The 16,623-nt window shown below is 47.2% G+C and overlaps 1 protein-coding gene across 1 annotated transcript in view; it reads left to right on the top strand.

Annotated features, from left to right (window-relative positions):
- Positions 1-15,249, top strand: part of LOC113612359 (multidrug resistance-associated protein 9) — a 59,396-nt gene extending 44,147 nt beyond the window's left edge. The window contains 8 exon segments of the mRNA XM_027092192.1: positions 2,594-2,750; positions 8,562-8,663; positions 10,352-10,541; positions 10,984-11,143; positions 12,206-12,284; positions 13,247-13,360; positions 14,896-15,060; positions 15,163-15,249. Of these exon segments, the coding sequence (XP_026947993.1) occupies positions 2,594-2,750; positions 8,562-8,663; positions 10,352-10,541; positions 10,984-11,143; positions 12,206-12,284; positions 13,247-13,360; positions 14,896-15,060; positions 15,163-15,249 (1,054 nt within the window).
- Positions 15,250-16,623: the final 1,374 nt, after the last annotated feature.

Here is a 16,623-nt window from a genome sequence, read left to right as displayed (position 1 = left end):
CTGATCTAACTGGAAGGTAAGAGGAGAGATGTGGGTGGAGGACCCCAATGAAGGCACTCATCATTTCTGCACACTCATTGGCCAGAGTTCAGTCACATGGGTACACCTAACTGCAAAGGAGGCTGGGAAATGTAGTCCAGCTGTGGCCATAGGAGGAAAAGAAGATGGAGTTTGGTGAATCTATAGCTTCTCTGCCACATAGATGGTCTTTTTCCACCCCCATCCTTTCCCTCCTTAAAATCCTAACACACACTTTAAAGTTTGTGTCCCTCTCTCCCCACCACCCACAATCTCAGTGTGTACCTGGCACCCCGGCCTGTCTTTAGTTCAGTCAGCAGCTAGCCCCGTTACTGGCGTGACCTGAATATCATCTATCAAGAGTCCTGCATCACACATCCACCCTTCCAGTGTCCTGGTCATGGGCCATTCATCAACTCACAACCAACTGAACAGATTCAATCCTTGTCTTCCTGCAGATTCTCCCCCAAGGTTTCCAAAATGATCCTATAGGAGAGCTGAGCCCTACGCCATTGATGGGCTCTCCCCTCTTTTAATCCTTTCATGGAGTTTCCAGAGGGCTTGGGCTTCTCACTTGTACTGCTTCTGTGAACAGACAAAAATGCTACAGCACTAAAAAAAGGTTCGAGGTCAAATTCCAATGTGATCCCCGCCAGTGATTCTGTTTCTGCACAACCTAACCAACCACACATGTAAGACCGCAGATGACTCCTAAGTCACTTAAGCTGTCAGTTGAATTTGTAGGCTTTATAGAGACATGGTAGAAAGACCAAAGTGTTTGGAAGAATATTTTAACTAAGCTCTGGGAAAAATTAGTTGGATTGGAAACAGAGAGGAGGGTGCTACAGGGCCCAGCCTGGGTAGTCAGAGGGGCTTCCAGCCAGAATCCTTTGAGGAGGTTTAGAACAGGATGGAGCAGCAATGCCCGAGGACGTCATGACTGCACCAATGGAGGAATCTCAACTCTTTAGGGGTTTAAGCATGGAAAGTTTTTATTTTTATTCTAATAATTTCTACCAGTTGTTCTGATGAAGCCCCTTTCCCAGTAAGTCAGGGGAACCTTCAGTGGCAATTGTGATTAATGTCCCTTCTGGTCAATGGTTAGCTCAGTCCAGTTAAAACTTCAATCTTGAAGGTACTCAGGTCACAGCCCCCCACCCTCCATCTGCTCAGAGGCTTGGCATGGGCATGCTGTGCTGCTCTATGTGTCGGGCAAGGGGGCAGGGTCACTGCTGGGAAGCACCCAGTCTTTTCTTTTAAACACTCTCTCCCTTTTCCCTGAGCCTGGTTCTCTGAGGCTGGTGCAGGGGGATGGAGGTGGGGAAGGACACATCCTCAGGTGACCACCCTGTCCAGGTCATTCTCCTTTCTGCTGCTGATTTCTTCTGGTCCAGCTCCCGGTGCAGATGAGGTGTGGCAGGGGAGAGCCCCCAACGGGACCCAGGTCCCCAGCCGCTCTGCTGGGCACTGCCGATGGGCAGGCTCTGGCGGATCCTCCCATGAGCTCCGCCTGGCAGCCTCACACTGCTTTCCTTTTATGTGGGGCCTCTTGCCTCATGCCGATCAGTGTGGCATCAAGACTGCAGCCTCACGTGCCATCTTCCCTCTGCACCGCAACTCTAGGAACTGCAGGAATGGGCAGGACCCACCTTCCGTACATCTGGGGACCGAGCAGCTCCAGGACTGGGTCTCGCCTTCATCCCTTGGCGGTGTCACCTCTCTGTCGCTCTGCCCTGTGCTCCTTCTCCTCTTTGGCTCAGGGGACACGCAGCAGGTGTACAAAATGTCAGCTTTCTTTTATTCCCTCCACCTTTATAAACAATTGCCTTGACTCTTCTTTCCCTGAACTGGGGAGGAGAACCAATCCAGCACCCTCTTTTCCTTCCTCTGCCATCACAAACATTGAGATCTCCTCACCTCCCACCCTGTATAGATCAAAGGGGTCAACGGTCATTTCCACAGGGCCTTTGCGGTGTGGCTACCTCCAAGACAGTGGTCCTTTGGAGGTAGAGTGTGAGGTTCTCAGCCCCTTTTGTTCTCAGCTGTGGGTTCCAGTTGCCAGTTCTGGGAAAGACAGAAAGAGCCCACTCAGCACCACATGCTACTGCCATGTAGGATTTCTCAAAATACGTGCAAATCAAAGATGCCCATGGCAGCAGATTTTAAAGAGTATGAATATATGCTCATCTTTGTAAGAGATTCCTATATAAGAATGCATTGGGGGCTTCCCTGGTGGCGCAGTGGTTGACAGTCCACCTGCCGATGCAGGGGACGCGGGTTCGTGCCCCGGTCCGGGAAGATCCCACATGCCGCGGAGCAGCTGGGCCCGTGAGCCATGGCCTCTGAGCCTGTGCGTCTGGAGCCTGTGCTGTGCAACGGGAGAGGCCACAACAGTGAGAAGCCCGCGTACCGCAAAAAAAAAAAAAAAAAGAATGCATTGGCCCTTGAGTAAAAATTCCTCTCGCCCTATTTCTCCAGTAGCCCTAACCCTAAGTCTGTGGAAGCACAGCCCGACCTCCTGTTTTGTCTGATTTCTTAATTTTAGGTTTCAGATGCTAAATGATGAAAACTGCAGCCATCTCCTGTACTTTAACTGTGCTCTCGGGTGGTTTGCTCTAAGGATGGACATCCTCATGAACATCATCACCTTCATTGTGACCTTGTTGGTGACCCTGAGTTTCTCCTCAATCAGTGCTTCATCCAAAGGCTTGTCATTGTCTTACCTCATCCAGGTAACACCTAGTGTAAGGCTGGGCCTGGCCTGGAGGCTCTGGCATAGAGTGTCTCAGGGAAGATGGACATAACAGAAAACCCAACTCAACGGGTTTAAACAATAAGGAGAGCTCAGTGGTGAAGTTCACATCATTAAAAGGTCTGGTGGCTGTATGGGCTTCAGGCACAGTTGGATCATGGCCCCTGAGTTTGTCCTCCTCCTGGGATGACTTTCTTCATTGCTGTGCAATGGTGACTGGCAGCCTCTGGGGGCTACAGCAGGAAGGAAGCAGGAGAAAATCGTTTCCTGCCCCAGCCACTGAACAAAAGCACTGTGTTTTACTTTCACTGGATTAATTGAGGCATCCCCAAACTAATTTGTGGCTCGATGGGGTGCGGATGACTGGCTTAGGCCCAAGGATGGAGTCATACCCCATGCTGCTCTCATGTCACACACCGCTGCCCCACAATGGGGAGAGGGAAAGGAATGCTGGGGGGCAACCATGATGTCCATGACAAATAATCACCAACTTCTCTTTTTGGTTGCTTTGGTGTTTTTCTTTTGAAAAATAAGAATAACAGGGAAACAATAATAATAGGGAATAATAATGATAATAGGGAAACACATGTCATTTTAGGCACTGTTGTAAGTTCTTTACATAAATTAACTCATGTATCCCCACAATAACCCATGAGGTAGGGATGCCATAATCCCGGTTTTACAGGTGAGGAGACTGAGGTCCAGAAAGACTTGTCAGAATCACACACCGGCATGTGTGAGAGCCAGGATTTGAACCCACGTCATCTGGGTCTGATACCAATCTGAGTCTGCATCTGCTCCTTGTTACATACCTCACACGTCTGTCTTTGGAAGCTGTTCCCATGCAGTCCTCGTCCTTGGTGCTCTGACATTCCAGGACAGTGAGTCTGAGTGGGGGTCTGTTTCCACTTATTCTGTTCAAGACTGGGAACAGAATAAAGTCAAATCTCTCTTCAAGTGGAAAAATTTCTCCTTTTCCTCCTTTATTCCTTTTTCTCCTCTTGATAATTTCCTTGTCTCCCTTCCCTTTGTTTTCCTTTTCTGTCATTCATATTGGTTGAATATTGGTTTTCTTGCATCAGTCCTCTATGTTTCCTTTCTTTCATCTCAAAGTTTCCATGTTCTTGTTTTTTTATCTTTATTCTGGGAATTTTCCTTTGCTTTGTCATTCGGCCATTCTCTTGAATTTGAAGATCATATGTTCATATACTTAATTTCCACAAATTCTTTCTTAGTCTCTGAGTTTTTAAGCAAATCATTTTAAAATGGGTGCAACATATTTTTAATCTCTCTGAGGATATTAATTGCAGCTCCTCACCTTTCTTTTTTCTTTTTTTTTTTTTTTAATTTTATTTATTTATTTATTTATGGCTGTGTTGGCTCTTCGTTTCTGTGCGAGGCTTTCTCCAGTTGTGGCAAGTGGGGGCCACTCCTCATCGCGGTGCGCGGGCCTCTCACTATAGCGGCCTCTCTTGTTGCGGAGCACAGGCTCCAGACGCGCAGGCTCAGTAATTATGGCTCACGGGGCTAGTTGCTCCACGGTATGTGAGATCTTCCCAGACCAGGGCTCGAACCCGTGTCCCCTGCATTGGCAGGCAGATTCTCAACCACTGCGCCACCAGGGAAGCCCAGCTCCTCACCTTTCTTAAACTCTCCTTTCTTATTTGACTGATACCTGTTTTTTCCAGGGTCAGTTTTTTTGTTTGTTTGTTTGTTCATCTGGTTCTTGCTCTTTCATGCCATTGGTTTTGTTCATATGTCTCTTGATCCATTTGTGGTTAAGGCTGAGAAACTTGGTTGGATTTTCATGTTTTCATCTGCCTTTGTATATGCCTTGGTAGGTCTCTCCTGATGGGACGTTTTATAACTATGGATAGATTGGTTGGACTTTTCCACAGGCTGGCTTCACTTCAGGAAAGCAGCCAGAGAGCTGGCCTTCAGACACCCAAAGGCTAGATTTAAAGAGATTTTATCTAGGATACTATTCTGGGAGCCCCATTTATCCCCAAGTCATTTATCCACTTTCTTTAGGGAAGTGTGTGTGTGTGTGTGTGCGCGCGCGTGCGCATGCATGTGTGTGTGTGTGTGTGTGCATGTGTGTGTGTGTGTGTGTGTGTGTGTGTGTGTGTGTGTGTTTTGGCCTAGGGATAAATTGCCCAGCTACCTCTGGTTGGGAGGAAGATGAGGAGGGGCAGGAAATGGGCCCAACGGGAGTAGCTGTCTATACGCCACCTCAGTCTGTCTCTTTGTGGACCCCTTCTCTTACCTGGAGCCTCTCTGACTTCTGCTGGAAGAAGGTTCTGGAAGCTCCTGCAGCACACTCTGCCTCCATCCTATCAAAAGGCTTTCATCCTCTTTCCGTCTTCCAGAAATGTGTAACTCTCTCCTTCAATGATATCTCTTGATATCTCTTCCCAAGCCCCTTGCTGTTAACGGTCTATTCCTTTTTGCAATCTCTGTACTATCATTTTAATAATATTTTGGAAAGGAAGAGGAACAAATATATGCTCAGGACTCTATGTTAAGTGAGGGAAATGAGTTTTCCTTGGGTAGGCAGTTTCCCTCATTGATGGATGATTTTTTTTTTTTTTTTTTTTTTTTTTGTGGTACGCGGGCCTCTCACTGTTGTGGCCTCTCCCGTTGCGGAGCACAGGTTCCGGACGCGCAGGCTTAGCGGCCATGGCTCACGGGCGCAGCCGCTCTGCGGCATGTGGGATCCTCCCGGACCGGGGCACGAACCCACATCCCCTGCATTGGCAGGTGGACTCTCAACCCTGCGCCACCAGGGAAACCCTGATGGATGATTTTATTTGTTGTTACCTAGTAAAATATTAAACAGATGATGTTGAATAGATTCCCTTACTTGGTCCAAGTGAAACCGCTTTCCTCAACTGAGGTTATGCTCTTGGGATATATCACCAGCTTTCTATGAGATTGTTTTCAAACATTCCTGTGAGGCTGGAGAATTTGCACATCTCAAGATCTAGGGGGTGTTTCCCCTCCAGCTGGCTTTGGAGCTTTATTGAGCATTAGCCCCCCTTTGGAGAATACAGAAAATCCAGCTGACAGAGCTTCCCTTGAGAACAGAGGAGACTCCCTAGGTGGATGAGAAATTGGTGTGAAGTCCCACAGAGCAGAAAGTGAGTGCAAAGTAACATCACATAACATCACAGACGAGGATGAGCACTTCCTGGGGCCAGCACTGTGCTGATAAGGGATTTCTAACCCCATGGAGGGCTGCCCGGGGCCCTGAGAAGCTGATACCCTTGAACTTAACAAAATACTTATATGCCCTTCTCAAGAGCAGAGTTCATTCATTCACTCAGCAGATGTGTCCACTGAGCACCTGCCAGGAGCCGGAACCATGCCAGCTGCTGTGGGTTCAGCAGTGAACAAGCTGAACAGGTCTCTGCACTCATGGAGCTTACATGCTAGTGGGATATAAAGGGATATAAAGTGGGATGGAATAAATAAGTGCGCAAGTAAATAAATAAGGAGACTTCAGAAACTGTTGAACTGTTATGAAGATAATGAAGCAGGGTAATTGACTGTAAGTGGGGAAGCAGCATTAGACCCCCATATAGTCAGGGAAGGCCTCTGCCGGGAGGTGACTTGCAAGCTGACACCTGAATTTGATAAAGAAGGAGCCAAGGAAGTGCTTCAGTCTGAGGGGCCAGGGAAGGCTGGGGGTAGGCAGGAGACTGGTGCCTTTGGGGAACTCAGAAGCTCCTGTGGCCTGAGCAGGATGGTGGAGAATACGATATGAGGGGTCGGCGGGGCTCCGTCAGCCGTGGGCAGGGGTGTCGCCTGTCTTCTAAGAAAGGCTTTCTCGCCTGCAGCACTGTGGACATTTGGGCCAGATAATCCTTTTTGACAGGGGCTGTTCTGTGTGTTGCAGGATGTCAGCAGTCTTTCTGATCTCTAACTAGGAGATGCCAGTAGAATCTCCCGCCTCCAAGGTCGTGACAACCTAAAATGTCTCTAGACATTGCCAAATGTCCCAGGGACAGGGTTCCTAATCACCCCGGCTGAAAGCCAGTGCCCTAAGAGAAATGGGAAGCCAGTGGCATGTGTAAAGCTGGGAGGCAGCAAGGGAGGCCCACTGAGATGAGTTCTTGGAGGGTCTGGACCCACACTGCTCTCACCTCATCCACCTGCTCAGGACACACTGCCTCCTTCCTTGCTGCTACCCAGAGTTTGCTTGGCAGACTCTTATCATGAATGCTTCAGCACACACCATCTTCTTAATCACCCCAACTAAGGTAACGCCCCAGCCCAGCCCTAGCCCCTCTTTCACATCTTACCATATAACTGACATTCTTAGGGTTCCTTGACATTGCCTGTGTCTCATCCCGCCGGCCCACTAGAATGCAAGCCCTGGGGCTTCAGTGGTCTTGTCTATCACGTTCACCCCTGGGAAACCAGCCCCAACTGTGCCGGCACCTAGTGAAGGCCTGGTCCTTCCTCCAGCCCACTAGCCCACCCTGCGACTGAGGCAGGTGCTGTTGGTGGCCCCGCTTCCAGGGCAGGCCAGCTGGCCTCCCACTGCTGCGGGAAGGTGCTCAGTTCAAGGCTGAGGCAGGTTGCACCTGCGGTACGGGGAGTCCTCCCAGCACCTCAGCAATGCCTGCAGGGAGTTAGGGGAGATGGAGCCGCATCCTCGGGACAAGACAGGTGTGTTCCGTGCGGACTCCCAGGACCCCCAGGGGCGTCAAGCTTCAGTTGCCCACCATGAAGCCTATCCGGACTCTCCTCCTCTGTGCCTCAGTTCTCCCAGCTCCTACTGGGACTTTTGGGGTCCACCTCCTGGAGGTATTTCCTAGGGCTGCTGTAACAAATTATAAACTAGTGGCTTAAAACCAGAGAAATGTATTCTCTTGTGCTCCTGGAAGTTGGAAGTCTAGAATCAAGGTGTCTGTAGGGCCATGTTCCCTTGGAAAGCTCTAGGGGAGAATCTGTTCCTTGTCCCTCCCGGCATCTGGTGGCTGTTGGCTTCCTGGGCTTGTAGCTGCATCCCTCCAATCTCTGTCCTGTCTTCATGTCTCCTCCTCCTCTGTCTCTTATATGGACACTTGTTGGATTTAGGGTCCACCCAAGTAACCCAGCTTGATCTCAAGGTCCTTAATTACACCTGCAAAGACCCTTTTCCTAATGAGGTAGCATTCAAGGGTCCCAGGGATTTGGATGTGGAATATCTTTTGGGGGGACCTCCATTCAACCTGCTTGCCCTCAAATCTCAGGGTTGGCTTCTGGGGGATCCTGGCCTAAGGTGGGTGACCTTAGCAGGCCACCGTCTAAGCCTAGAGTTTCTCATGTCCGAAGCAAGCAGATGGGCTTGATGGTTTTCTTCCACTTCTGATACCTGTGGTGATTGGGTTTCAGGTGCTTCCAGGATGCAGGTGGGATAATCGGGGAGGGCACAGAGGTGCAGGACCCTACCAGGTGGCTGCAAGTGCTGGGTTTCCAGCAGTGCGGAGGCCCTGGGAGAATTCCTGCTCACAGCAGTTCCCCACCCCTCCAACCAAGAAGCTTGTGCCTGAGCAGTGCTGTGATGGGATGACTCTGCCCATCTGGAGTGCCAGGGAGAATATAATTACCATTTGTTTCTAAATACAAAGGAAGTGTTTAAAGGCAAAACACTCCAACAGGAGTGTCTTTACATCTGGACACTTGGCTGGGAACGCAGGCCTGCTTTTGGTGTGGTCCTGAGTAAGACGGAAGGGGTGACTCACAAGCCGGCCCTGAAGGCAGACAGGGCTCTGACTGTGGCTGCTTGTCGCCCCCTCCACAGCTGAGTGGGCTGCTCCAAGTGTGCCTGCGGACAGGGACGGAGACCCAGGCCAAGTTCACCTCCGTGGAGCTGCTCAGGGAGTACATTCGGTAAGAAATCAGTGCAAGAGGAGGAGCCAGTTAACTCTGGCAGAATTTAGGTATTTGATCTTTTTACATGTGAAAGGGATCTCTTTAAAAATTGAAATCGGACCACAACCCCTTTTCTTAACACCCATATTTACAATATAGTCTGAAGTCCTTGATGATGAGGGAGAGGTTCTTTTCAAAAAAATTTCCTCAAGGGCTGTTTCTGTACACAGAAGGAGAATTCAGTGGCTTACTTTAGTTTCTAAAAATTAATACTTATTTGACTAAAATTGTAAATTGAAAAAAACTGTCTTCTTCTTCTTTAAAAGCTTTTATGTTCCCCTTACAAATCCTGCTATTCTTTGAAAAGCAGTCTTGCCAATTCAAGCAATCACTTTTAAGGGCCTTTGAACAGCATTTGGCCCCTTTTAATTAAATACTTTAAAACATTTTAAGCTGCATTTTAAAATTTAATGCATTCCATTTCCTTTTTAAGTACCTCGATAATCTGATTTAACAAACAAACCTTCCTGAGGTTATATAAATCTAATAAATTAAACTTATAAATATGGTGAGCTTTAAGTTCTCATGACAATCCCAATGCTGTATATAAATAGTAAGTTTTTAAACTTAAAACCATGTTAAAATAAGTTATTCAATTTTACGTTTTAAATTAGAATCACAAGCCTGAATGTTATTAACATTATGAATACTTAAAGCACCAAATATGCAGATTCCATAAACTAAAAATACTACTATTCCAATCATGCTTCTCTTAAATATTATTATTACTAATTCTAAATCTTCTAGGGATTAAAAATACTCACTGTCTAGGAATACAATTCTTTTTTCAGCTAATTGTGGTTGCCTTTCGACCAGCGATGTGGGCTGGTCAGCCACCCTAATGGGGAACACGGGAGCTCTATTTCTCCCGCTTAACAGGTACTTTATAATTCAGAGGAGGGGTTAGTCTTATAATGCAGTCAAGTTGCTCTCCTCCTTAATTGGAGGAAATTTGCATTTCTTGGGCTCTTATAAAACTTTAATTCCTTTTCCATGTAACTCTGAACTTGACACCCGGTGCTACTGTCATCTTCCTGCTTCCAATACCACAGTGACTCTTGCAAATAATGAAATTGTATCTGATCGAATTCTGCAAATCTCAAGGCTTGGTCTGGATTTGTCACACAGCTTCAAGGTCACACTGCTGACACTTGCCCAGGCTCACAAGGCCCAGTATGAGCTGCCACTTACAGTCATCCATTCTATTCACTAAGCTCTAGCCACACGACTTTTCTTTCTGTTCCTCAAAGTCCCCACACTCATTCTGGCCTCAGGGCTTTTGCACTAGCTATCTACTCTGCCTGGAATGAATCTTTCTGTAGCTGACATCTTCTCAGCATTCCAGGTCTCAGCTCGAATGTCACATCCTCACAGATGCCTTCCTCAACACTTAAGTAACTTTTACCCCTCCTACCCTTCCACCCCACACATTGTGTGTTCTGTTACAATACTCTGTTTTATTGTCTTCATTTCTCATCTCTTTTCTTGTTTATTATCTGACTTCCCCACTGCAATGTGAGTTTCTGGAGTGCAGTGGCCTTATTGGTCTAGTTCACCAGCATGAATACCAGTACCTAGAATTGTGTGAATGAATGAATGAATGAAATGAATGGAAAAGCAAATGACTATTAACCCATCATTTGTTATTCTGCTTTTCAGACCTGTGTTCCTGAATGCACTCACCCCCTCAAAGTAGGGACCTGTTCCCTCGACTGGCCCAGCTGTGGGGAGATAACATTCAGAGACTATCAGATGAGATACAGAGACAACACTCCCCTTATTCTCAACGGGCTGAACTTGAACATCCAGAGCAGGCAGACAGTTGGGATTGTTGGAAGAACAGGTTCTGGTGAGGACAAGCTCTGATTGTGTTTCTTTCAGGTTGTTTCCTTTGCATTTCCACTGGGCATGCTACTTAAATCACACCAGAGGGTGATGTGCTTGCGTGGCGGATTGGTTGTTTTTTCCCTGACATCTCTTTCCTATAAATTAGGATTTCAGGTTGGATGGATGTGTGGAGTTAGAAGTAAACACACATCAGTTTTTGACTCAATTAAATGAGAATCATTCTGGTGAGATGAGGCCCAGAGGATGAGTCATGTGTTAATAGCCCCTGCAGGGATGGACCGGTTAACTGTATTAGGGTAGCTGAGTGCCCCTGCAGGGTGGGATTTCTGTCTGCACAAGGCCATTTTCATTGCATTAAAAATTCCCTTGATTAGATAGATACTCAGGTATGATGAAATACAAACTGATGTTTGATTTGCTGCTGTTGCATTTATCGTTCCCAGGCAAGTCGTCCTTAGGAATGGCCTTGTTTCGTCTGCTGGAGCCCGCCAGTGGCACAATCCTCATTGATGGCATGGATATCTGTACTGCTGGTTTGGAAGACCTCAGTACCAAGCTGACTGTGATCCCCCAGGATCCTGTCCTGTTTGTAGGTACAGTAAGGTAGCTGTTTTTGATTGTTGTGCATCCGTATTTTTGGATAGTGAAATCAGACCAGCAAGAGCTTTGTGAAGCGCCCGCGCTGTGGCTGGCCTGGGGCTGTCCTATCCTGAGATTCTCACAAGCCTTGGGAGGAGCTGAGGACTAGGGGCCTGAACATTACTTGTGTTTTATAAGCTACATCACAAATACGCAAGACGCTTATGTGCAGGGTGAGCAGACATCCCAGTTGGCCCTGGAGAGCCCTGATTTATGCCTGTTTCAGCATCCTATTAGGTTTAGCAGTGGCCACTCCCTGAATTACCCCAGTTTGCACAATCAGATAAATGGTTATTCTACGTATGTAGCTATCCTTTCGGAAGTACGACAATTCATTCCCACTAAGAAGCGAACAGAAACTGCTCAAGTCCAAGAACAGTAGGGTTGCAACTTTTGCAGGGCTCAAGATCTGTTGTCAAGGCACAAGGAGAAAACCACAGTTACTCACTTACCCCAGTGTAGTGGCTGCCCCTCTAACAAGAGGGACATTTCCCCCATTGAGCACCAAATGAAGTAGGGGGCTGTATTGAGTGTTGAATGAAAAGGACCTTCCGCATCTTGAAATGCTAGACTCACACCCTGCATGTAAGGTACTCACCCTCTGCAAGGCCCGGGAGCTGCAGATACAGCTCTTGCCTCTGAAGGCAGAGTGAACACACCGGGAGGTGGAATTGCTCGCTGCTTCTCTCTCTGCCAAGAATTTGCATGAGGTCAGATCCGCTCTGCTGCACACGGCCATGGAGAGGACCAAATGTGTCTCCCCGGTGCCTCGCTTGGGGCTATCTCTTGGCAGGGTTGGTGGTCTGCCCACCTTGGTGGTTTCTGCTGCATCCCAGAGTCATGGGTCCTCGGTCTCTTGGCCTGAGGTTGGTATTTCATGAACCACTGCCCTGGACTAAGCACTGCTCTTGTTGCTGTGGCGTCATCACACACCACCTCCCGCTCTCCCCCTCATGCTGTGGAAAACATGCTCTCCCATCCTCTCGTCCTCAGAAATTCAGCTTCCTCTCCTTTCCTTCATTGCAGGTACAACTTGGATCCCTTTGCGAGTCACAGCGATGAGATGCTCTGGCAGGTTCTGGAGAGAACATTCATGAGAGACACAGTAGGTCTCTGGGGCTGGCCGGGGTGAGTCCGGCCCCAGCACCAGTGCCCCAGACGCCTGGCTCAGGTTTAGATTTGGCCAGTTGTTCGTTGGCACCACATGTGTCAATCCCAATTGCTCCTTGTTAAAAGCAACAATAGACAGTATTTATTGGGCCACTGCAATGATTCAGTCAAGAGCGCTACATGCATTATCTCAGTTGGTCCTGACTACAACCCTCTGAGGTTGGTACTCCTACCCCTACTTTTAGAGATGCAGAAACTAAGACTCAGCGTAGTCAGGTGTGAGTAGCAGAATGGAGACTTGACCCCAAGCCCATCTGACTCTAGACCAGAGGAAGTGCCCTACTGCTCTGCCAATAGCCTCATTTGCTTATTGAAGCAGATAAACTCTGGGAAGGTGAGAGGGCGTGGCATGGAATGAACCATTTGTGAGATGGAACCCTATCCTATAAGAGCTGCAGCTGGGGTCAGCAGGTGAGCGTGGCCACCTCTGCAGCCCAGAGGGAATTTTTTTTCCCAGGACTTGGTACCAAGGTGAGCATCACCCAAAGCCACTTTGACTTGTCCTGCTAGATAAATCAGACCCTGTCTTTACGTTTCCTCGATGACCAGAAAACTCCATCCCATCTCCATTTTATGCATAGAAATAATGATCCTGAAAGCCATTTACACTTGTTTGTGTTTCTCTGGAGCCATATGTGCATCATTTGTCCTCTTTTGGCAAGGTGTCTACGGGGTTCTATGAATCGCACTGTGATTTTAAATTATGAATGACTGCCTACTCCTTGGTCTTTCCCTGGTGCCTGTTCGCAATATTGAAATGATTGTTGTTTTGCACTTTCTTTTCCGCAGTAAAATAAAGCCAGCCGATAAATGCAAGAGAAGGGGGCAATCAATATGGAGGATACAGGACAATTTTATAGATCATCAGCACAATATGGCATTCTCTGTGTTCTATAGGTAATGAAACTCCCAGAAAAATTATAGGCAGAAGTCACAGAAAATGGAGAAAACTTCTCAGTAGGGGAACGTCAGCTGCTTTGTATGGCCCGAGCGCTTCTCCATAATTCAAAAGTAAGGAAACAACGCGGAAAACGGATTGGTCCAATTTTGGATATTTCCTGCAGCGCCACTCAAGCCAGGAGGTAGAGCCAGGTGTTTGTCTTTCAATAAAGAGAGAGCAATTGGGCCATTTAAAAACCGATCACTTTTTCTTAAGACAAAGTTGTGAGGGGAAAAAATTGAAAAATAACAGCCATTTACAGCAATAGCACCTGCCTCCCCTGGGCCTTTCCCCGGGAGGTCTTGCTTAGGTATTATCTCTGTCCTCCTAAGTCGTTTGGGTTTGAGAAATCTGCCTCTCAACTTTTTCCCTTTGTCCCTGAATGATTCTGAGGCCTGATAAACAGTACTCAAGATACTAAAGAAGGCCTTCAGAATGCCAGGATATAAGGTCTGTAAAATTTATACTCATTTTTCTTAGTGACTTAGCCATCTTTGCTTACTGATTTCAGAGAAGGGATTGCGGTTGCTTTAGAAATCCCATTCTCTGAACCCTGATCAAAGTGTAACCCATCGTGTGTGCTCTGCATGTGCTAACGACAGGGAAGGGAGCAAGCATGCATTCAGTCCTGACTGTGGCAGTACACAGTACTGAGTGGTTGATGTGTTGTCTTTGCATTTCGTGTTCATGATAAGGTATAACCCCCTTTTACAGACAAAGAAATGGAGTCTTGGGAAGTCAAGTAATTTAGCCAAAGTCAAGCAGAGTTAGAGCTGAACTCAAGCCCTCTGAATGGCAAAGCAGCACTGTGGCAGGCAGAATAATGGCCCCCCCAATGATGCCCATGTCCTGATACCCGGAATCTGTGAACATGTTACCTTACCTGGGAAAAAGGGGCTTTGCAGATGTGATTAAGTCAAGGATCTTGAGATGGGGAGATTATCCTGGATTACCTTGGTGGGCCCAGTGTAATTACACAAGTCTTTATAAGGGGAGGAAAGAGAGTCAGAAAGAAAGAAGAAATGCAACAATGGAAGTAAAGGTTAGACTGATGCCAGAAAGAGGCCACGAGCCAAGGAATGCAGGCAGTCTCCAGAAGCTGGAAAAGGCAAGAAAACCATTTATTCTCTTGAGCCTGCAAAAGAAATGCAGTCCTGACAGGACTTTGGCTTTAGGACTTCTGACCTCCAGAACTGTAAGATAATAAATTTGTTTTGTTTTGAGCCTCTAATTTGTGCTAATTTGTTATAGCAGCAGTAGGAAACATAACAAGTACTGTTATTATATCTCATGCTAACTCATGTAGTACAGTAGGTAAAGACCATGGGGCATTTCTTCTTACTGGTTTGTAGGGTTAGAATAAACAATTCACAAAAAGGGGAGCAAAGAATATACAACCTTGTTTCTCTAGCAAGTCCCTCTGAGGCAGATGAAGGTGGTGTGATACGACTTTTATTCTCTTGTTCTTTTTCTAACTTTCTGAGATGGATACTTAGCTCATTACTTTTCAGCCCTTCTTTTTTAATAAATTGAACTAAGACTATAAGTTTCCCTCTAGGTATAGCTTTGGCTTGGTGTGACTTTCACAATGCTCCTTCCTCAACAGATCATTCTCTTTGATGAAGCCACTGCCTCCATGGACTCTAAGACTGGTACTCTTGTTCAGAGCACCATCAAAGATGCCTTCAAAGACTGCACTGTGTTGACCATTGCCCACCACCTCAATACGGTCCTCAACTGTGACCGCATCCTGGTCCTGGAAAACGGGAAGGTGCAGGAAGTTGGCGTCACCTCTCCAGAGGCTTCAGTGGTTTGGGCTCTGTGGTGGGTGGATATTTTCTGACAATTTCAGCTCTCCTTCTCTGACTTTCAGGTGGTCGAGTTTGATAAGCCTGAAGTCCTTGCTGAGAAGCCAGATTCTGCGTTTGCGATGTTACTAGCAGCAGAAAACAAAGTCTGACTATAAAGGTCCCCATTGGGGCCACATCAGCTGATTTTAGAGGAAGAGGAGGCTGTGTGAGATGAGTCAGATGTGCCTGCAGGGGGAGGGGCCGTTATCTCAGGGGGCAGCTCTGGTCCACCATCCCTCCCACGCCTGGAGCACAGGCAGAGCTGGGGTGGAAGTTGTTTCCTTGCCTCGCCCAGCACATGCCTCCTGACCTCACTTGAAGGGCATGGGTCTGGTCCTAGATGATGAACAGAGGCAGAAGAAGCTTGTGGGTTAAAAAACTGCCCCTCACCTTCTAAAACCCTAACCATCCCTCATGTGTCCTTACCATTACCACCTCAGTGCCTGGGAATGGAACCATTGTAACTTTCAGTTAAAAACTGGTCAAACAGAATGGAAAAATGCCTAAGGATGGACTTTGTAAAGGTTTCCTGCCTTGTTATCAGAAGGGAAAAGAGCAGAGTTTTCTTCCTGCTTAACTCCTATTCACATCTATTTGGAGTGTGTGACAAGCAGTAACTACACAGATCTGTAGCATGAAAGATTGATTACAGTGTTTGGTGAAATTAAAAAAAAAAAAATCATATCGTATGTCCCATTTGCTCTATTAGAATAAACAGGGAAACAAAATGTTGGAGTTTTTCTGTAAATTACATTTTTATATCTTCTATATTGGTCATTAAAATGCAGTAGGAAATTAAACTACCCTGAAAGGTTGCCTTGCAATTATTTTGCTGAAGATATTCCAGTTTCTGTACTATTTACTCTCACAGACCCTCTTTGCTTTCTCCATTGACTCAGTAACAAACCTCCACAGCGTTTCCCAAATAAAACCTTTCTTTCCAGCCTCAAAGTTTGCTATGACGGAGGCAGTAAAGACATAGTCCCAGCAGCCCAGGAGTGAGTGGCATGGGGCAGCCGTGGCCAGTGAAGCCCCCGCCCCACCCCTTCTTAGTCTTGGTCCCATCCTTCACCCTATCCATCCAAACATGGAGGAAGGCAAGCCTGGCACATAGTACTCAAGAATGAGTGACATGAGTGCATGACACCATGATGAACTCATCCTGGCAGGTACCTGCCATCTCCCTACTCCCAGGGTATATTTACATGTTAAGGGTTTAATCTGGAGAGGCTGAGATTTAGGGCACACAAGCCATCCACTAGCATCTCAAAGGCTGGGTTTGTGGCGTGTGCGTCCAACAAATCAGTCTCCAGCTCTCCTCTGGCCAGGCCTGGGCAGGTGTCTGCAGGACCAGAGGTGAAGCAGGCACAGCTGGCTGCAAGTAGAGCTCCCCGTCTGGTGACCGTTAGGGCCCTGGCTAAGGTAGCTGGGCAGCAATTCTGCCATCAGCAGAGGGCACAGAGCAAGAAGGATGTGGTTGAAAG

This window comes from Aethalodelphis obliquidens, unplaced genomic scaffold (assembly GCF_003676395.1).
Source record: "Aethalodelphis obliquidens isolate GAN/ISIS:26980383/991018 unplaced genomic scaffold, ASM367639v1 scaffold75, whole genome shotgun sequence".
Classification (NCBI taxonomy): domain Eukaryota; kingdom Metazoa; phylum Chordata; class Mammalia; order Artiodactyla; family Delphinidae; genus Aethalodelphis; species Aethalodelphis obliquidens.
This window is presented reverse-complemented; position numbering and strand designations above follow the sequence as displayed.